At 45.6% G+C, this 16,379-nt stretch overlaps 1 protein-coding gene across 1 annotated transcript in view; it reads left to right on the top strand.

Moving 5' to 3' along the window:
- Positions 1 to 16,379, top strand: part of CDHR3 (cadherin related family member 3) — a 67,938-nt gene that overhangs the window by 19,655 nt on the left and 31,904 nt on the right. Inside the window, exons 4-7 of the mRNA XM_019543967.1 lie at positions 3,760 to 3,845; positions 8,349 to 8,443; positions 8,499 to 8,651; positions 15,821 to 15,969. Coding sequence (XP_019399512.1) covers positions 3,760 to 3,845; positions 8,349 to 8,443; positions 8,499 to 8,651; positions 15,821 to 15,969 — 483 coding nt within the window. The remainder of the gene's footprint in view (positions 1 to 3,759; positions 3,846 to 8,348; positions 8,444 to 8,498; positions 8,652 to 15,820; positions 15,970 to 16,379) is intronic.

The following is a 16,379-nucleotide window of genomic DNA, read 5'->3' as shown; positions in this document are numbered from 1 at the left end:
GAGGGAGCAGCACACAGCTGCTGGCTGGGCTTTGTCTGGATGGGGGGCAGGATGGAACAGAGCCCCCTCACCTTGCAGGCCCCCCACAGCTAACCCAGTTGGGCTATTGGGGGAAGCCGGGCAAGGTGAGGGGGCTCTGTTCCACCTCTTCCTCTCACCCAGCTCCAGCCATGGCAAAGCCAAGCTGCTGCTGCTAAGATGCCTGGGCAGGGGTTTGGGGAAGGAAGCCTCCTCACCTCTTGGGTCCTGCTGTGTGCTGCTCCCTTTCTCTCCCTCTCCCTCTCCTGCTGACTGCCCTGGAGCTGGGGGTGCAGGACTTGGGAGAGGGGTGGTTCAGCAACCTCCTCAGAGGATGTTGGAGATCTCCTCCCTGCTGGCCAGGGCTGGTACGGGGAGGCTAGAGCCTCTCCCCCGTCCTCCCACCCAGACCCAGACCCAGACCCAGACCCAGACCCAGACCCAGAAGGCAAACATCTGTTGTAAAGGGGCTCTAACTCATGGTGCTCTGTGCAAAGTGCCATGAGTTCATGCATGACACCTAAACATAGGCACCCTAAGTCATAGATGTAACATCAAGCAGTTTGTGAAATACTGACTTGGATTGGGAGAAACAACAACATTTAAACACTTTATTCATTACCTGAGCTTTTGATAAACAATAACAATATTCTACTGATACTGTACAGCAACACAACGGATTTGCACCAACGTGCAAGAAATGTAAACATGAGGTCCTGGGGTTGTGATCTGTGACAGTGCCTGCTAAGAAGTAAAGGATTCCATCTCTTTCATGTGACAGCTGATGTTGCCCCTGCCTCCTTCCAGACTTCCAGGGAGGCTGGAACACCTTATCCCCTCCAGCAGTTGGCCAATGTGTTGGAGAATGAGCTGAATTATTTCTGGTCTCTTTTTATCCAGTAACTGTTTGATGTAAAATATATAAACAGCAATTGGAATAAGGACCAGGATCCAAAATTCTCCCCTACCCCCACTCCCACTCCTCCCCAAGCCGCATATCTTTGCTACTAGCCTATAGACTCTCATTCTTTCTTGTGCTGTCTTTCTGGCCTCAAGACCCCACACATTCCTCTGCACTGTGGCACAGCTTCATCCAGAGGTGCTTCCCATTCCCAAAGCTTGGAGGTTAGGGCTCTCTTGTGAGGGGTATGTGCTTGAACTTCCTCAAGCAGAGGATGGAAGTGAGCCCAAGTCTCCCATTTCCTAGGCCAGTAAGTAATCCTCAAACTTTTAGTCCCATGGTCCAGATGAGTGGCATGGGAAAAGTCTGCAGGCTGAAGCCTGAGTGGGCTTCATGCACAAGGCTGGTCAGCGCAAACCCAGACTGGGCCCCATGCATCTGGATTCAGCTAATGCTGTCCAGATCCCACCTCACGCCACCTGGACTGGGCTCTGCATACCTGAATCCAGCCCTGCGCCACCTGGATCCAGCTCTGTACCACCTGGGTAGGGTCTTGTGCAGCCCCAGCTCTGTGTGCCCAATCTAGCACGAAGGCCAAGCTATCTGCCTGCAGGGCTTCCCATGCACATGGAAATTTGACAGCTGGGAAATGGCAGTTAATGCTACCACTGCTCCTCCTCTGCCAAATTTTTGGAGCCATGGGGGGCCTGAGGGTGGATGACATGGCTTTGTGGGCTGGATTTGGTTCAGCACCCCTGTCCTAGGCTATTATATAAGGTTGACAATGCTACTACCTCTTCTGGATTCATTTTAAAATTAGGCAGCTATAATTGGATTTTATGAGGGACTCAGTCCCACTGATGGGTTTCAGGCTTTGAGTCTGTCCACCAGGTTTGGCTCCCCAGGGGACATCAATGCCACTCCAGGATTCCCACAGGTTCAGGCTCCGGCAGTTTTGTGCATGCTCTGAACTCCAGCCCCAGATGCCTCAGGAATGTCCAGGCCAAAATGAGAGACACACGTCATGAGTTTTAGGTGCTGAATTTTAAGAGCTGAGGAACTTGTAGCACTACAAAACTGAAGTGCTCTAGGGGAGTGCACATGTACGATAAAATCATGCTCCCAGCCAGGGGGCAATAGGCAGCTGTTCCCCCTGCCCCCGCAGAAACCTGTCAGTGCGGCAGCCAAGGCAGAGAGGCTGCATCTCTGTTGGGACTTCCTCCAGCTGGCATCATCCCCTGTGGTGCCTGCAAGCCTCCTGCAGTGATAACACTGACTGGGGGTTCTCCTGCACACTATTAGCTGGTGTTGCAGCCAGCAGCCCCCTCAACTGTTACCACAGGGTTGCAACAGCTGATGGAGCTACTTGCAACACCCCTCCCTCTCCCACTGAGAACAGCTGATCAGTGGCCTCTGCCACCCATCTGTAGTTGCTGCCATCCTGACTAAGCAGGGCAGCAATGGCTCTATAGCAGCCACAGTGTGTGGTAGAGCTGCAGCTCTTTTCCTTGTGGGCCATCAGGGAGCCATCTGTCTTTCCCTCCCCCTTGAAAGCAAGGAGTGAGAGCAGAGCACTCTGGGATGGTGGGAGGCCAAGAGATCCTCACTGTGCACAAGGAACTTTTCTGTGAAGGATCTGTCATCCCTGTCGCGCTATGAATAGCTTGGACATGTGCACATTTGCATTGTCTAGTGCTCTAAATGCAAATACAGCATGATGAAAGTAACATGTGCCTGTAGCTGGTGTCTCCCAAAGTCCTGCTCCAGATCCCTAAGTCCTCCCTTGAACCCAGCCCAAAGTTCTAGTGCCAGATTTAGTGCACATCTAAGTCTACTTGAAAGTCATCCAATTTAACATATTGCAAGTAAACACCTCCGGGGTTCCTGCTTTTATACACTACAGTGTGCCAGTGACAAAATGAACTTCTCTTTGGGGATGGGATTATGTCATTTCTGTGCATGGACACTTCCTAGCACATTGTGGGTGCTACCAGAAACAAATAATAATGATATTTGACATTAAGACACTCCAGGGGATCAGCACAGCATGAAACATGCTGTACGTGGGAGCTTTGTGCAAAGAAATCCATCATCTTAAGTCTCAGCTAGAGCTACCATAAATCAGTGAACATGGATATCTGAGCTATCTAACTGCCTGGCATTAGTTAACAACGCCGGCTACAATTAATATTAACTGTACATTTGCTGGTTATTAAAATGTATCTCATTCATTAAACTGTATATTTATATCACTTTCATCTGGGAATACTTGTTACAGTGTTCTGGGATTCTCATTTAGGAAAAAAGCAACCAGGAAAGGTCAAAGAGCAGGTTAATATTCTAGAAACAGGATACAATAGAAATGCTAGTGTGTTGTGTAAATAATGTGATTTAAAGGTCTGAGGTCTCATTAACCACTTATTCTAGAAATGATTTCTGTACATCTTAGGAAAGACAGGATTCCTATATTCCCAATGATACCATGCAGGAGATCTTAACCCTGACAGCTTATAATACACATTGGACTGAACTGAAGTTGGTGTAGTGCACTCTTAGGCAAAAAATCAGGCCAATATAAACCATATACCAAAGACCAGTTCAAGACAGGGTTTATATGGTGCCTGTCTCCTTCATGCAGTTCATAATTGTATGGTTGGCTACATCTTCTGGCTTGTCTAATTTTGTCTATTTTCCTGATTATTTTGGAATTAGATAGAGTGAGTATATATATCAGGTTATAATATGTTTGGACATAGTTAGTATCTCTGTATGTTTGCTAGTATGTCCTCTTTTTCTTAATGTTAATAAAATTAACATTGACTATATTTCTATTCATATAGCTATAATGATCTATATCTTAGAGGAAACTGGAGCTGGAAATATTTACCAAATTGAAGCGATAGATCCTGAAAGGCAAGAACTTAAGGTAAGTTTAATAAATAAAAAAGAGCTGATGCAACCCATTGAATTTGCTAGCAGCTTTCTCACATAATTGATACCAGCTTTCTCATATACATGTGCTAAGCAGGAACAAAGAAACTTAGGTATAGTCAGTTAACATGCAGTATTTTAAATAATAATTTATAGCAACTGAACTTGTTTTTTATAAAAGTCCACTCAACATTTGGATATAGATCAGTTAAATTTTTAACACTGCTAGGTCAACAGGCTTTGAAGGCAAGGATTAAATATGACACCTCATAGATATCAGCAGGAAATTCAAGTTTTTCTTGAAAGGCTTTACATATCAGCAAAAATTTTGGAAGAGGAATTTTGTTGCAGATAAGGAAAAAATAACAGCACTTCAGAAACTGTTGCTTTGAGAAAAAAGAAACAGCATGATGTAGAACAGAAACTTGGGGTGTCACTTCAGCTTGGAACATTTTTTTAAATGGAATTCTTGAGGTTTTTGCTCAATCACACTCCCATTGAAGTCAGTGTGGATTTGAGTAAGTAAGGCAGGAAATAAAGACCTCAAGATTTAGCCAAAGATTACTATTGTCAATGAGAGAAAACATAACTGCTGAGAATGTTTCATTTTCTATACAAAAATCTTTGAACCTGTGACAAATACCAGTTATAATCCTAGAATCATAGAGCTGGAAGGGACCCCAAAGGATCACTGGGTGTAGCCCCCTGCATGAGCAGGAAAGACATCTGGGGTCAGGTGATCCCAGCCAGGTGACCATCCAGTCTTCTCCTGAAGACCTCTAGGGTAGATGATTGCACCTCCTCTGGAGGGAGCTTGTTCCATAGTCTGGACACCCTAGTTGTCTGGAAGTGGCTGATCATGGTGTATTTCAGCCCCAAGGGTCTGTTTCCAGTGTTGATTAATTCAAACAGGTGCTTCCACACCCTTAACAGTTAAGTTTCAGGGAGTTCCTGTCTCTGTATTGATTCTTTCCTCTTCTTGGTCTGTAGTTTTGTAGGTATTAATTGCCACTCATTAACTTGTTTATCCAGACTAGCTACTGTGTTACACAATCAGCCAGGATTCATTAAGGGATTGGCTCCATACAGAGATTCCTACCCTTGGTACCATTGTTACATGGTACAACTGACTTTTAAACTTAAAGTGCATTTGTAAAACCATCTAAAAGTTCTATTTTTACTACAAATACACATTATATAAAAATAATAATAATATAATAAAAGAAAAAGAGAGAGGAAGGAAGAAAAGGTAGAAAAGAGAAAGCATCCCCAAAAGGGGGCAAATACTGCAAAAGGGGCTTTTGCCATATGGAGGAGCTTCATGTTTGCTGTGGAGAAGGGGGCAGGCAAAAAGGTTTCTTGCTACAAAGCCATGCTGGCTGTCATTCAGTATCATGCCTTCTGCAAGTGTGTCATGTATAGCCTCTTTGTTGAATGTTTCCAGGATTTTCCCTGGAATAGAAGTTAATTGGCCTAGAGTTTCCCAGGTCCTCACGCTTCCCCTTCTTGAAGATGGGCACAACACTGCCCCTCTTCCAGTTCTCTGGGATTTCTCTAGAGGCCCATGATTTTTGAAAGACCTTTGCCAGGGGCTTTGCGATTACTTTGGCCAACACTTGCAGCATTCTTGGGTGGAGTTCATCAGGTTCTGCTGATTTATACACGTCTAATTTCTTTAACTGATCGTACACCAGTTCTATTGCAATGGTGGGAACAGTGTTAATCCCGCCCCGCTCGTTCTGTGCCCTACCTGGTGTGTTGTTCCCCTTGGTCTTGTGAAAGACCGAGGCAAAGTAGTCTTTTAGGAGTTCCATTTTTTTCCTGAGTGATAGTGACCAGGTATCCTGAGGCATTGAGCAGCGGCCCCACAATCACACTAGTTTTTCTTTAACTCCCTATGTAGCTAAAGAAGTACTTCTTGTTGTCCTTGATTCTTGTAGCTAGTTTTAGTTCGGTTTCTGCCTTAGCTTGCCTAATCTGCAGGCCATTGTGAAGTAGTCTTCCTTAGAGTCCGTCCCAAGCTTCCATTGTTTATATGCCTCTTTCTTTTTCTGTAGGAGGGCTGCAACTTCCCTGCTTAGCCAAGAGGGTTTTTTGTCCCTTCTGCTACTTTTTCTCCATATGAGAATGGATTTTCTTTGAGCCTTAAGGATTGTGTCCTTAAGGAACTACCTTTCTTCTTGCACTTGCTTTACTTGTGGTCCTTGGTTTCTCACGGCATTCTCTACTAGTGACCCGAGCTTATTAAAATTTGCATTTTTGAAGTCTAAGACTTTGAGCTTGGTATCTGTTTTGTCAGCCTTGTGACAGACCATGAACATAATGATTTCATGGTCACTATCACCTAGGCTGCCCTCTATGTTTAAGTTGGTCATCAGGTCATGCCCTTTGGCCAGGACCAGGTCAAGAAGTGCATAGCCTCTAGTTGGCTTGTGCAACTCCTGAGTCAAAAAACGCTCTTTGGTACTGGTCAAGAAGAATCGTGATTGATCTGAGATGGCTAAGCATTCCTCCCAGGAGATGTCTGGGTAGTTGAAGTCACCCATGACAACCATGTCCCATGCATGTGGGGCCTCCATTAGTTCATGGGCGAATGCTAGATCAAGTTCCTCCCCTTGGTTAGGTGGCCTGTAGTATACACCTACAGTCAGGTCTCTCTCACCACGCCTCCCCTGTAGCTTGATCCAGAGGGTTTCAAGTTGTTCTTCTTTAGGGCTGACATCAGCCTGTAGGGAGGTGTACTGCTCCTTCACATCAAGGGCAAAACCCCCACCTCTCTTCCCTACCTGATCCCTTCTGTGAAGAACGTAGCCCTTTATGGCTATGCTCCAGTCATGAGAGGAGTCCCACCAGGTCTCCATGATCCCTACCAGATCAGAGTGCCCAGTGGAAAGCAGGAGGACTTCTGGCATTGGTGTCCTTCCACCTAAGTCCTTCTACTGAGGTCACTGGCTGCCTGTTGCATTGAAGGGGAGCTGTTTTCTCAGCTCCTGTGAGAGTGGCTTGCTTGGTTTCATTGTCAATGGAGCTTTCCTGTATATTGGCCCCTGAGTAGGCTCCAGTTACTGTTTCCCCATCCCCATAAGAGGCTACAAATGTAGAAATGTTGGACAGCTAGTAAAATAATACTCCCACTAGGGAAACAAGAGTTTTCTTGTCATAAGAATTTGTAGATTTATTGTGCTCATTACTCAGCTTTTTTTCCAGAAACTTCATTTAAACAAATCACAGTAGGAAATGACTACACTCAGTACTCTTTAATTTCTGTTTTTCTAAAGAAGCAACACTGGGGAAGTAGAATCAATGGAATGGGTCTTCTATAAGGGTGTAGGCCTGTACACATCATCTGATTATGATTATGATGTATGATTAGTAAGATTACTCAGTGTTGTGTAGTCCAGAGCACTGATTCTCAACTGGGTACCATGGGGTGCCACAAGATCTTCTGAAGGGTGCCTCGAGGTGTAAGTAGATATGCAGGTATAAGAGGATAAGTGCACACTCAAACTCAACCCTATCTGGCTGCTCTGCAAGGAGGTAAGAACTTGTTGCAAGGAAGTGTTGTTCAATTCACAAAAGTTATGGGGAAATGCCTGCAATCAAATGAGGGGTGCCTCCAGAGTCTAAAAAGGTTGAGAACCACTGGTCTAGAGTTTATGGAAGTTACTTGCCATATTAGTAAAGATGTCCTCACAGGACTGCTGGCACAGAGAAGAATTGTTTTGTAGACCCCATTTAAAAGGGAAGAGGTGAAGGAGGAACCGTGTCCATGGTATTTCCTGTGGCAAGTGTCCTGTGGACAGTCCTCTGGTTAAAAGCCTACAATCACTGTACAAATGCACAGTGTTAATAATCTTGTTCCTGTCTACCTTATGTCTACCTCCCTGCTGGAGATAAGGGTATAAAGCACGTGCAACAGAAATAGCTCACTGGGTTACCAACTACTGTCAATGATCAATTCATACCAGAAAATGATCTAGCTAATGTGCTAATAGTCATGGTGCCAAAAGACACTTTAAATGACATGTAGAATATTAGTTAAATGCACTGGTGGTCTCCTTGGGCATGGAGTTTGTTATCTCCTGTAGCCCAGCCACCAGGTGGATATAGGCACACACATGCACCAGTAGATACATTGCATTCTCTTCATAGAAGAGATGACCATAAGGTACAGAGAATAATTAGGATATCAGTATAATACAATGATTGACTTATCTTATGTGGCTATGTCTCCTTCTACTGGTTGGCACCAATGAGAAGCACACCTTGCTGCTTACTGTCAACTAGCATCAAGTCCTTCAGTTTTAGTGACAGGGGCTTGGACTTAACATCCTATGTTTGGTGGCCACGATTCCTGTTGGTTTCATTACACAAATCTGAGGGACATGTTTGAAATGGGTATACCCCATCAATGTGCAAATGTCCATTCTATAAGACATGTAGGATCAGATGTTTTAGGAAAAAATACAAGGACTAATTGAGATTCTTTTTATTCCAGTATTCGTTGACCCCTGCCTCAGGCCTATTCATTGTGTCTAACAGTGGAACCATTTCTACCACAAGACAATTTGATTATGAGAAAGATCAGCATTGGTAAGAATTAACTTTGGACACTTAGTTATTAGTAATTCATAACTAACACAAATAGCTATGCTGACAGTTCGAAGAGTGATTCTTGCTTGCTTTTATTTAACAGTTACTTTTTAAATATAACCGTGACAGACAACTTAGGGCTGAAAACTACCAGAACTGTGATAGTCAACATAATTAACACCAATGATGAAGCACCGTATTTTACCACGTGAGTGAAACATCAATATAGTGTAAAAAATATGGATAGTTTTCAGGTGTGCTATAGTATAACCGTTACCTGATATGACATCTGGCTATTGCTAAAACAGTACTTGTGTTCTAAGTCTCCTGTTGGAAGTTTTCATTGTCATTTCTTTCTGTTATCCCTATATCCATTATTTATGCTAGATTTGGGACAAAATTTGTTCCTAGGCAGAGGACTGAAATGAAAGCAATGGCCTATTTGACATCTGTTTAAGTGGCATACAGACCTTTGTGCTGGCACAGACTGGGCGTGTCTACATGAGATGCTTTACTGCGCAGTAGACCAAATTACTGGGTAATAAGTGTCACTGTCTACACATACAGATGCTCACTGTGCAGTAATTTGGTCTAACTGTAAATTAATTAGCTCCCTGTAAACACAAGTACGAAATTAACTCTTGATTAGTTACTGCACAGTAATGCACATGCAGATGCCGACTGGGAGCAAATTTGCCCCTGGCCAGCCCTACCATCAGAAGGCCACCTGCAGCTTAGCCCCAGGGCTGAGACAGCTCTTTGTCTGCCCCAACCCCAGGTCCTTAAAAGCCTGTGGGGATGTAAGGGCCCTGGGTCACCTGAATCCAGCCTCTGGCCACTGCATATCTCTGCAGAGGCCCCAGGCCAACTGCAGTAGCCTGCCCGCACCTTAGTGTTGATCCCTGGCACCGTGTCACTGCATGGCTGCCTGTTCCATGCTGTGGTCCTGCACTGGGTGCTGCAGGCAGCTGCTGGGCCTGGCAGCACCCTGGGCCACCTGCAGCCAGCCTCTGGCCACCAGGTCCCACTCCAGCTGTCTCCAGGCCACCCACAAAAGCCTGCCCAGACTCTGCTACTGGTGCCTGGCACACCATCACCATATGCCTGCCTGTCCCATGCCATGTCCCTGCACTAGACACTGCATGTGCCTGCCCAGGCCCACCAGCACTGGGACTGCTGCATGGAGACCCAGTGACCCATTGAGGAAGCCACAGTGGCATCCTCTCAAATGCCACACATTGCCTCCTGGGGCTGCAAATGGTCCCAATAGGAGACTGAGGACCTGGCTGTGCTATGGGGAGGAGCTGAGGTCCTTAGCCAGTTTGTGCAGTGGCCCCTATAACATGTACACCTACGCGTAACTGGTAAGATTCAGAGAATATCCAGTACCACCATGATAGCCCCTATTCTACTGCTTCCTTTTTTTCTGCCTCCCCCCTGTAAACTGTACTTCCTTCTTCCATGATGGACATGGATGCAAGATGACTACTTCACTGTCAGGGCAGCTAGGATCTGGAACCAACTTCCTGGCTCCTACCCTGGGGGTCTTTAAGAGGAGGCTAGATGTACACCTTGCTGGGGTTGTTTGACCCCAGTACTCTTTCCTTCTATGGCAGGGGGTTGGACCTGATGATCTGCTCAGGTCCCTTCTGACCCTAGAAACTATGAAACTATGAAACATCAACATCTGTCAGGCTGCATGCAGGAGTGTGGGTATGACTGGTTGGTGTGCCAGTGCCTTATAAAGGTCAAGGTCTTGAAGGCACAGTAGGTCACAGTCACTGACCACAACTGTTAGTCAGGGGCTGCCTGCAAGGTAATGCCCTTTATGTGGCAGCTGGATGACACCCTTGCACCCCAGGACCAGGACCTGAGACATGCTGTCTACTCAAGCATGGGCAGCCTGCCCAACCCTCTGCTGTGGCCTGGCACCTAAGGCAATGCATCACCAGGGAAGGGCTCCTCAGGCCACCAGGAACCCATTCCATCATGCTCCCTGCCCCTGGCCTCTTCCAGAAGCTCTGGATGCCTGGGCCAGTGCAAGCCCTGCCAGCTCCAATCAGGCAACCCTGCCCAGGACGCCAGGACAGCCAAGGCACAACAATCTACCAGCTTCTCCCTGGAGGGGGCCCCTGCCTGGGCAGCCAGATGCTGCACCCCTGTATCCCAGGACATCACCAGGAACTACATGTCCTTTCAACCAATGGGGGCTAATTCAAGCCACTGGGCATGCCTGCCAAGCCCACCTAGTAAGCCCTGCACGGGGGGCAGGTCCCTTCCTGCCCCTGCCCTTGTTCCTGCCTCTGCCCCTGCCCCCCACCCAGCCTGGCCATGCTCCCCTGGCCCTGGGTTTCCCTGCTCCCACAGCATACAGGGAGGTGGGAGACAGTGAAAAACTTTATTGAGCAGCCTGTGCCCCCACAACTTGGAGGGCATGGTCCTCTAACACCTCGGTTGTGGAAAACAGGGACGTGTAGCATAGCCACAGGTAGCCCTCCAGGTGGTGGTATAGGTTGTGGGGCAGGAGTAAATTACTTTGGAGTAAACCCACCCAGGTGCATTTGCATGTGTAGATGCGCCCACTGAGAGGTAGAGTCCCCCTTTGTGAATAAACTCATACAATATTTACACTTCATAACTATGTGTATTTACTCTCATGCTGCTTATTAATGCAGCGACATGTCTAGACATACAAAGGTTTTCACTTTGATTTGCCTTGTTCTCTTCCTAGACACATACAATAGTAAATCATTACAGTCATCTTTGCTGCCCCTGACTGTGTCCCTGGGTGTATCTACATGATGTTATGCTGCCACAGCAATGAGCTACAGCAACATAGCATTGGCAGACGTGAACCATGACACTGATGCTACTGCGCAGTAGTGTCAGAAATGACTTGTGTGGCTCTGGGACTGCACAGGAATGGTGGTTACTGCACAGTCATTAAGTACTTAAGAAAGTACTCAATGACTGCACAGTAACAACTATGCCGTCTGGCACACGTGTAGCTGTTCCCACTGTATCATAACCAGGGAATTGCTATTTCATAATACATGGCTCAGAAATAGAGTCTGCAAAGTAACAGATTTTTTTCAAAGCAGGAACAAGCAATAGAATTGAAAGTCTCAGAAATGGAGGACAGTGTAGACTTGGTACTAAAAGGATTATTTTGCAAAGGAAAGAAATGTGGACTACAGTGGTAAGAATATGGCCTGGTAGATAGAACTTCTGAGAGATTGATCTGATTCTGATTAGCTGAATGACTTTAGATAAATCATTTAACTTCTATAAAATGGATATAATACATATACGTCTCAAAGCAAGAATTAAAGGGTTTCATCTTCAACTGCACAAAAATCTCTTGATCCTGGGGGTATCCCAGGGCCAAATCAACTTCTAGTGCAAGTGAGGGCAGGCCAAAAGTTGCTCTAATTTATGCCAATTTGTTGTACCTTCCTTCTGCCATTAAAACCATGGGGATATGCCAGAGTATAGCAAGCACCGTTCCTGCTCCCTAAGTCAGTGTTGCCCAACTCATCCAGCTGCTGCCACTCATCCTGCTTCCAAATTTCTGGATCCATGGGGAACCCTACAGGTCAGATGATACAGCTCCATGGACTGTATTTGGTCCACAGGCCATATCTTGATCACCGCTGCTCTAGAGCAAGGAGGGAGAAGACAGTGTAGAGCCAGGTGCACTGTGTCACCATCATGCGAAGAGATTTCAGCTGTCCTTATAGGACAAGCTGCTGCTTTCTCTGTGAAATAGGGAGGACAGCTGTGGTTGAGGCAAAGGATCTGGCCCATGATTTGTAAAGCCTGAGATATGGTGAGACAGAAGAACAAAGTATTATAACAGAAGCTTGTGACATTTGTTCCTACTCATTTGAAACTTGAAATGCATGAAGATAACAATTAACTGGGAAGGATTACAAACAAATACTTAATATTTGTTTGTAATCTGGCCAATTTGAAACTGGCCAATTGTGGCTTTGGGTCCACCATGATCCACTGGCAGGGAAATTGGCTCCGTGCTTGGACCCAGAGGGTGGTAATTGACAGAAGTCAATCGCCATGGTGCCCTGTGACCAGTGGGGTCCCTCAAGGCTCTGTCCTTGGACCCATACTGTTCAACATCTTCATTAATGATGTGGACATTGGACTCAGAAGTGGACTGGCCAAGTTCGCCGATGACACCAAACTCTGGGGCAAAGCATCCTCACCAGAAGACAGGTGGGTGATCCAGGCTGACCTGGACAGGCTCAGCAAATGGGCGGACGAGAACCTGATGGTGTTTAACACTGAAAAATGCAAGGTTCTCCACCTTGGGAAGAAAAACCTGCAGCATCCTTATAGGCTCGGCAGTGCTACGCTGGCTAGCACTATGGAAGAAAGAGACTTGGGGGTCATCATTGACCACAAAATGAACATGAGCCTGCAGCGCGATGCTGCGGCTAGTAAAGCGACCAAAACGCTGGCTTGCATCTATAGATGCTTCTCAAGCAAACCTGGAATGCCATTCTCCTGTTGTACTCAGCTTTGTTAGGCTGCAACTGGAGTACTGCATCCAGTTTTGGGCTCCACAATTCAAAAAGGATGTGGAGAAGCTTGAGAGAGTCCAGAGAAGAGCCATGGGGCTCTTTAGCCTGGAAAAGCGCAGGCTCAGGGGTGATCTGATGGCCACCTATAAGTTTATCAGGGGTGACCACCCGTATCTGGGGGAATGATTGTTTACCAGAGCACCCCAAGGGATGATGAGGTTGAACGGTTAGAAACTCATACAAGACTGTTTCAGGCTGGACATAAGGAAGAATTTCTTTACTGTCCGAGCCCCCAAGTTCTGAAACAGCCTGCCATCAGAGGTGGTTCAAGCACCTACAATGAACACCTTCAAGAGAAGTTTGGATGCTTATCTTGCTGGGATCCTATGACCCCAGCTGACTTCCTGCCCTTTGGGTGAGGGGCTGGATTCGATGATCTTTTGAGGTCCCTTCCAGCCCTAATGTCTATGAAATCTATTAAATATAATCATATTTGTTACATGAACAGGAGGAAGTGACACTCCAGAACCACCGCTTGTATCTGTAAAACCATACTGTATTCTAAACTGATTTTTTCCTCCACATGTTACCATTATTGTCATTTTATTGACATGTCTGGAAATATCATAGGGACTGTGCTAAATATTTAGTTACCTACTAACAGCAATGACTTCAGCATCCAAAATATCTTAGGTGCAAAAACAGTAATTAATTAAAGGAAAGAGAATCACTAGTATCTCATAAGATCCCTAATGGAAGTGGTCTCTTCCTTTAATGAGCTGGAATTTCTCCTGGCACTACAAACCAAAATGCTTTTCATAAAGAGCTTGAGATGGCAAAGGCTAAATTATGCTTCTTTACTTTTCCTCACAGATCACTGCTCATCACTTTTCCTCACAGATCATATGCAGAAAAAAGAATATGAGTTGTCTGCCAGGCTTTGTATTTACTGACTCTGTCATGATTAATAGTGTTGTGAAAGTTTGGGAAAACTCAACCAGTTAGCAAACCTTTATTTTCTCCAAATCAAAGCTCTCAGTGCCAAAGTTTCAAAGGGCCTTTTTAACTGTGCCCACAATATTTGCAAGTACATCTGTTTTTGGTGTTCAGAATCCTACATTGGTATCCAACCTTTTGAAAGTCTGACTATTAACAATCAATGGAAACATTTAATTGAGGAATGCAAAGAAGACAACCCCCCTGCCCCCCCCTTGTATTTTCTGTTTCATTAAATAGTTGTCTTTGTCACTCTAAAGGATCTGCCTGAAGCACTACATAGGAAGTCACTGACAGATAGTAGGCAGGTCATCAACAGGACGCAGTCTAGATAAATCTCATCTGGAAGTGGGTGGAATGACTGCACAGTGGTATTAGTGTTCAGCTCTACCAACAGTAGGCTCAGGATCTACCGGTTTTCTTCAAGAGTGATGGAAATAGGGTGCTCCATTCAAAATTAGTGAGACTTGGAGCTGTTTCTCCTACAAACCCCTGTTCAGATATAGGAGGTGTTATGGAGAGGTGTCTGCTCTACAGAGAATGGAGAATCAGGGAATCTGCTGCTATCCTTTTCTTCCTGAGTGACTCAGGAAGGAGTCACAACAGATGGGGGAGAAGGCAAGCAACAGGAGATAAGATGGTGATCTATTGTACCAATTCTCCATAGATTGTACCAGCTTTCTCTTTGCTGCTAGATGAAATTCAGGTGGCTTGTAATTGAAAACCCTATGCGATCTGTAAGGGAGTGGGCTTCATAATCCAACTCCCTAACTTGTGTGCTTTTTCAACAAAATTGGTCAAATTTTCATTAAAGAGTGCTTGGATAGTCCTTGGACCTCTGATAATTTTGTGCATGATCTCCCTTGTCTGCTTTTGAACAGGTATTTATTAACTGTACCTCAAAACACTCACTTCCCCTGCAACTGCAGCCTTCACAAGTAACCATATACATCTGAAGGCAAAACAGTATCTACAGCACAAGCCACACTTCATGAGAAGTCTGGCCCTACAGACACTCTAAGGGATGAAGACAACCAAGCTGATCTTGTACAAAACACATCTAATGTTTCTGGGAGCATGGAGAACTCTCAGTCAGGAAGTCCCAGCACGTTAAGAGTTTGTTGCACCATTGAAAAAAGCTCTTTAAAATAATATTGTTCTGGCAGACTTGACAGTATTTATTCACAGTGAGAATCAGTGCTCCGTTGATGCCCTTTTTTATATTTTATCCAGCATGTTGATAGAAGTAAAGCAGCTAATGCATTTGGAGAGAAGGACTACATGATCCTTCTATCTCCACCTCCTGTGAAGACATGAATGTCAAGTCACAGTTACCATTAACAGTGGTTGTAGGCAGGGGAGAATAGTAAGGCAGGGCCACTGAGGGCTTTTCTGCTGCAATGAAGCTTGCCATGCCATCTCATATATGCTGTCCCTTAAAACAGGTAATATAACCATATCAGAGCAGTGCCGGATGTGTGCAAATAGGGACACTTGAGACAGCAAGCTTTCTGGTACATGCCAAGTGCCAGGCTTTATGCTCCCTAGCATGGTTAGGAAAAAGTATAGACATGCCTTTATTTGTCTGTTCAGCTGCATCTATGCTACAGTCATGCTTGAACTATACAGCTTGTATCCTGGTAGCAGTCTACCTGCTGCAGCATGGAGCTAGTGTTTACTGTGCTTTTCAGGCAGGCTTTTGCAGACCGGGCTGAACACCACACTACTGCATGCAGACCAGTCCTTGAGCTAGTATAAGGCAAGCAGTAGGATGTGTACAGTGCAAAGCTGTCAAAGCATCACGGACATCCCATTTGTTGACTTTCCTTTTCTATTGTAGGAAACAGATAAATTACACGATTCCTGAGGAACAGCATCCAGGAACTATTGTTGTCAATATAACAGCTAAAGATCCAGACGATGAAGGCTTTATAAGCAGACTGACCTACAGCATCAGTCCTCCTAATGAGTATTTCTCCATAAACCCATGTAAGACAAAATACACACAAAAAGCATTTCTTCAATCTAGCCATGCATTTTGGTGCAAAGAAAAGCAGCAACTCAGGCTTGGGAAGATCTTTTTGCTCTCATTTTAAGTTTTATTTGTCCTTCTGTGGGCACCTTGCGGAGGAGAAATGTGTAGGATTTTTCTAGATCCAGGGGTGTCCAACTTTTTTGAATGTGGGGCTGGATCATGAACTTTTTATCACCCAGTGGGCCGGGGAGCCACATTCAAACACCCTCTGTCCTGGGCCAGAGAGCCCCTGCCTGTGCGGCCCTACTGCACCTGCCCCTTACTGCAAGGTGCATGGTAGCAGCTGGTGGGCGAGGGCAGGAGGGACCCCTTCTGCATCCAGGCAGCTCCTGCCCCAGAGACTGAAGGGGAGAAATAAATAGCT

The sequence above is a fragment of the Crocodylus porosus genome, unplaced genomic scaffold, assembly GCF_001723895.1.
Source record: "Crocodylus porosus isolate Cpor-Errol unplaced genomic scaffold, CroPor_comp1, whole genome shotgun sequence".
Taxonomy (NCBI): Eukaryota; Metazoa; Chordata; order Crocodylia; family Crocodylidae; genus Crocodylus; species Crocodylus porosus.
Note: the sequence above shows the minus strand (reverse complement) of the source record. Positions and strands in the feature narration are given on the sequence as shown.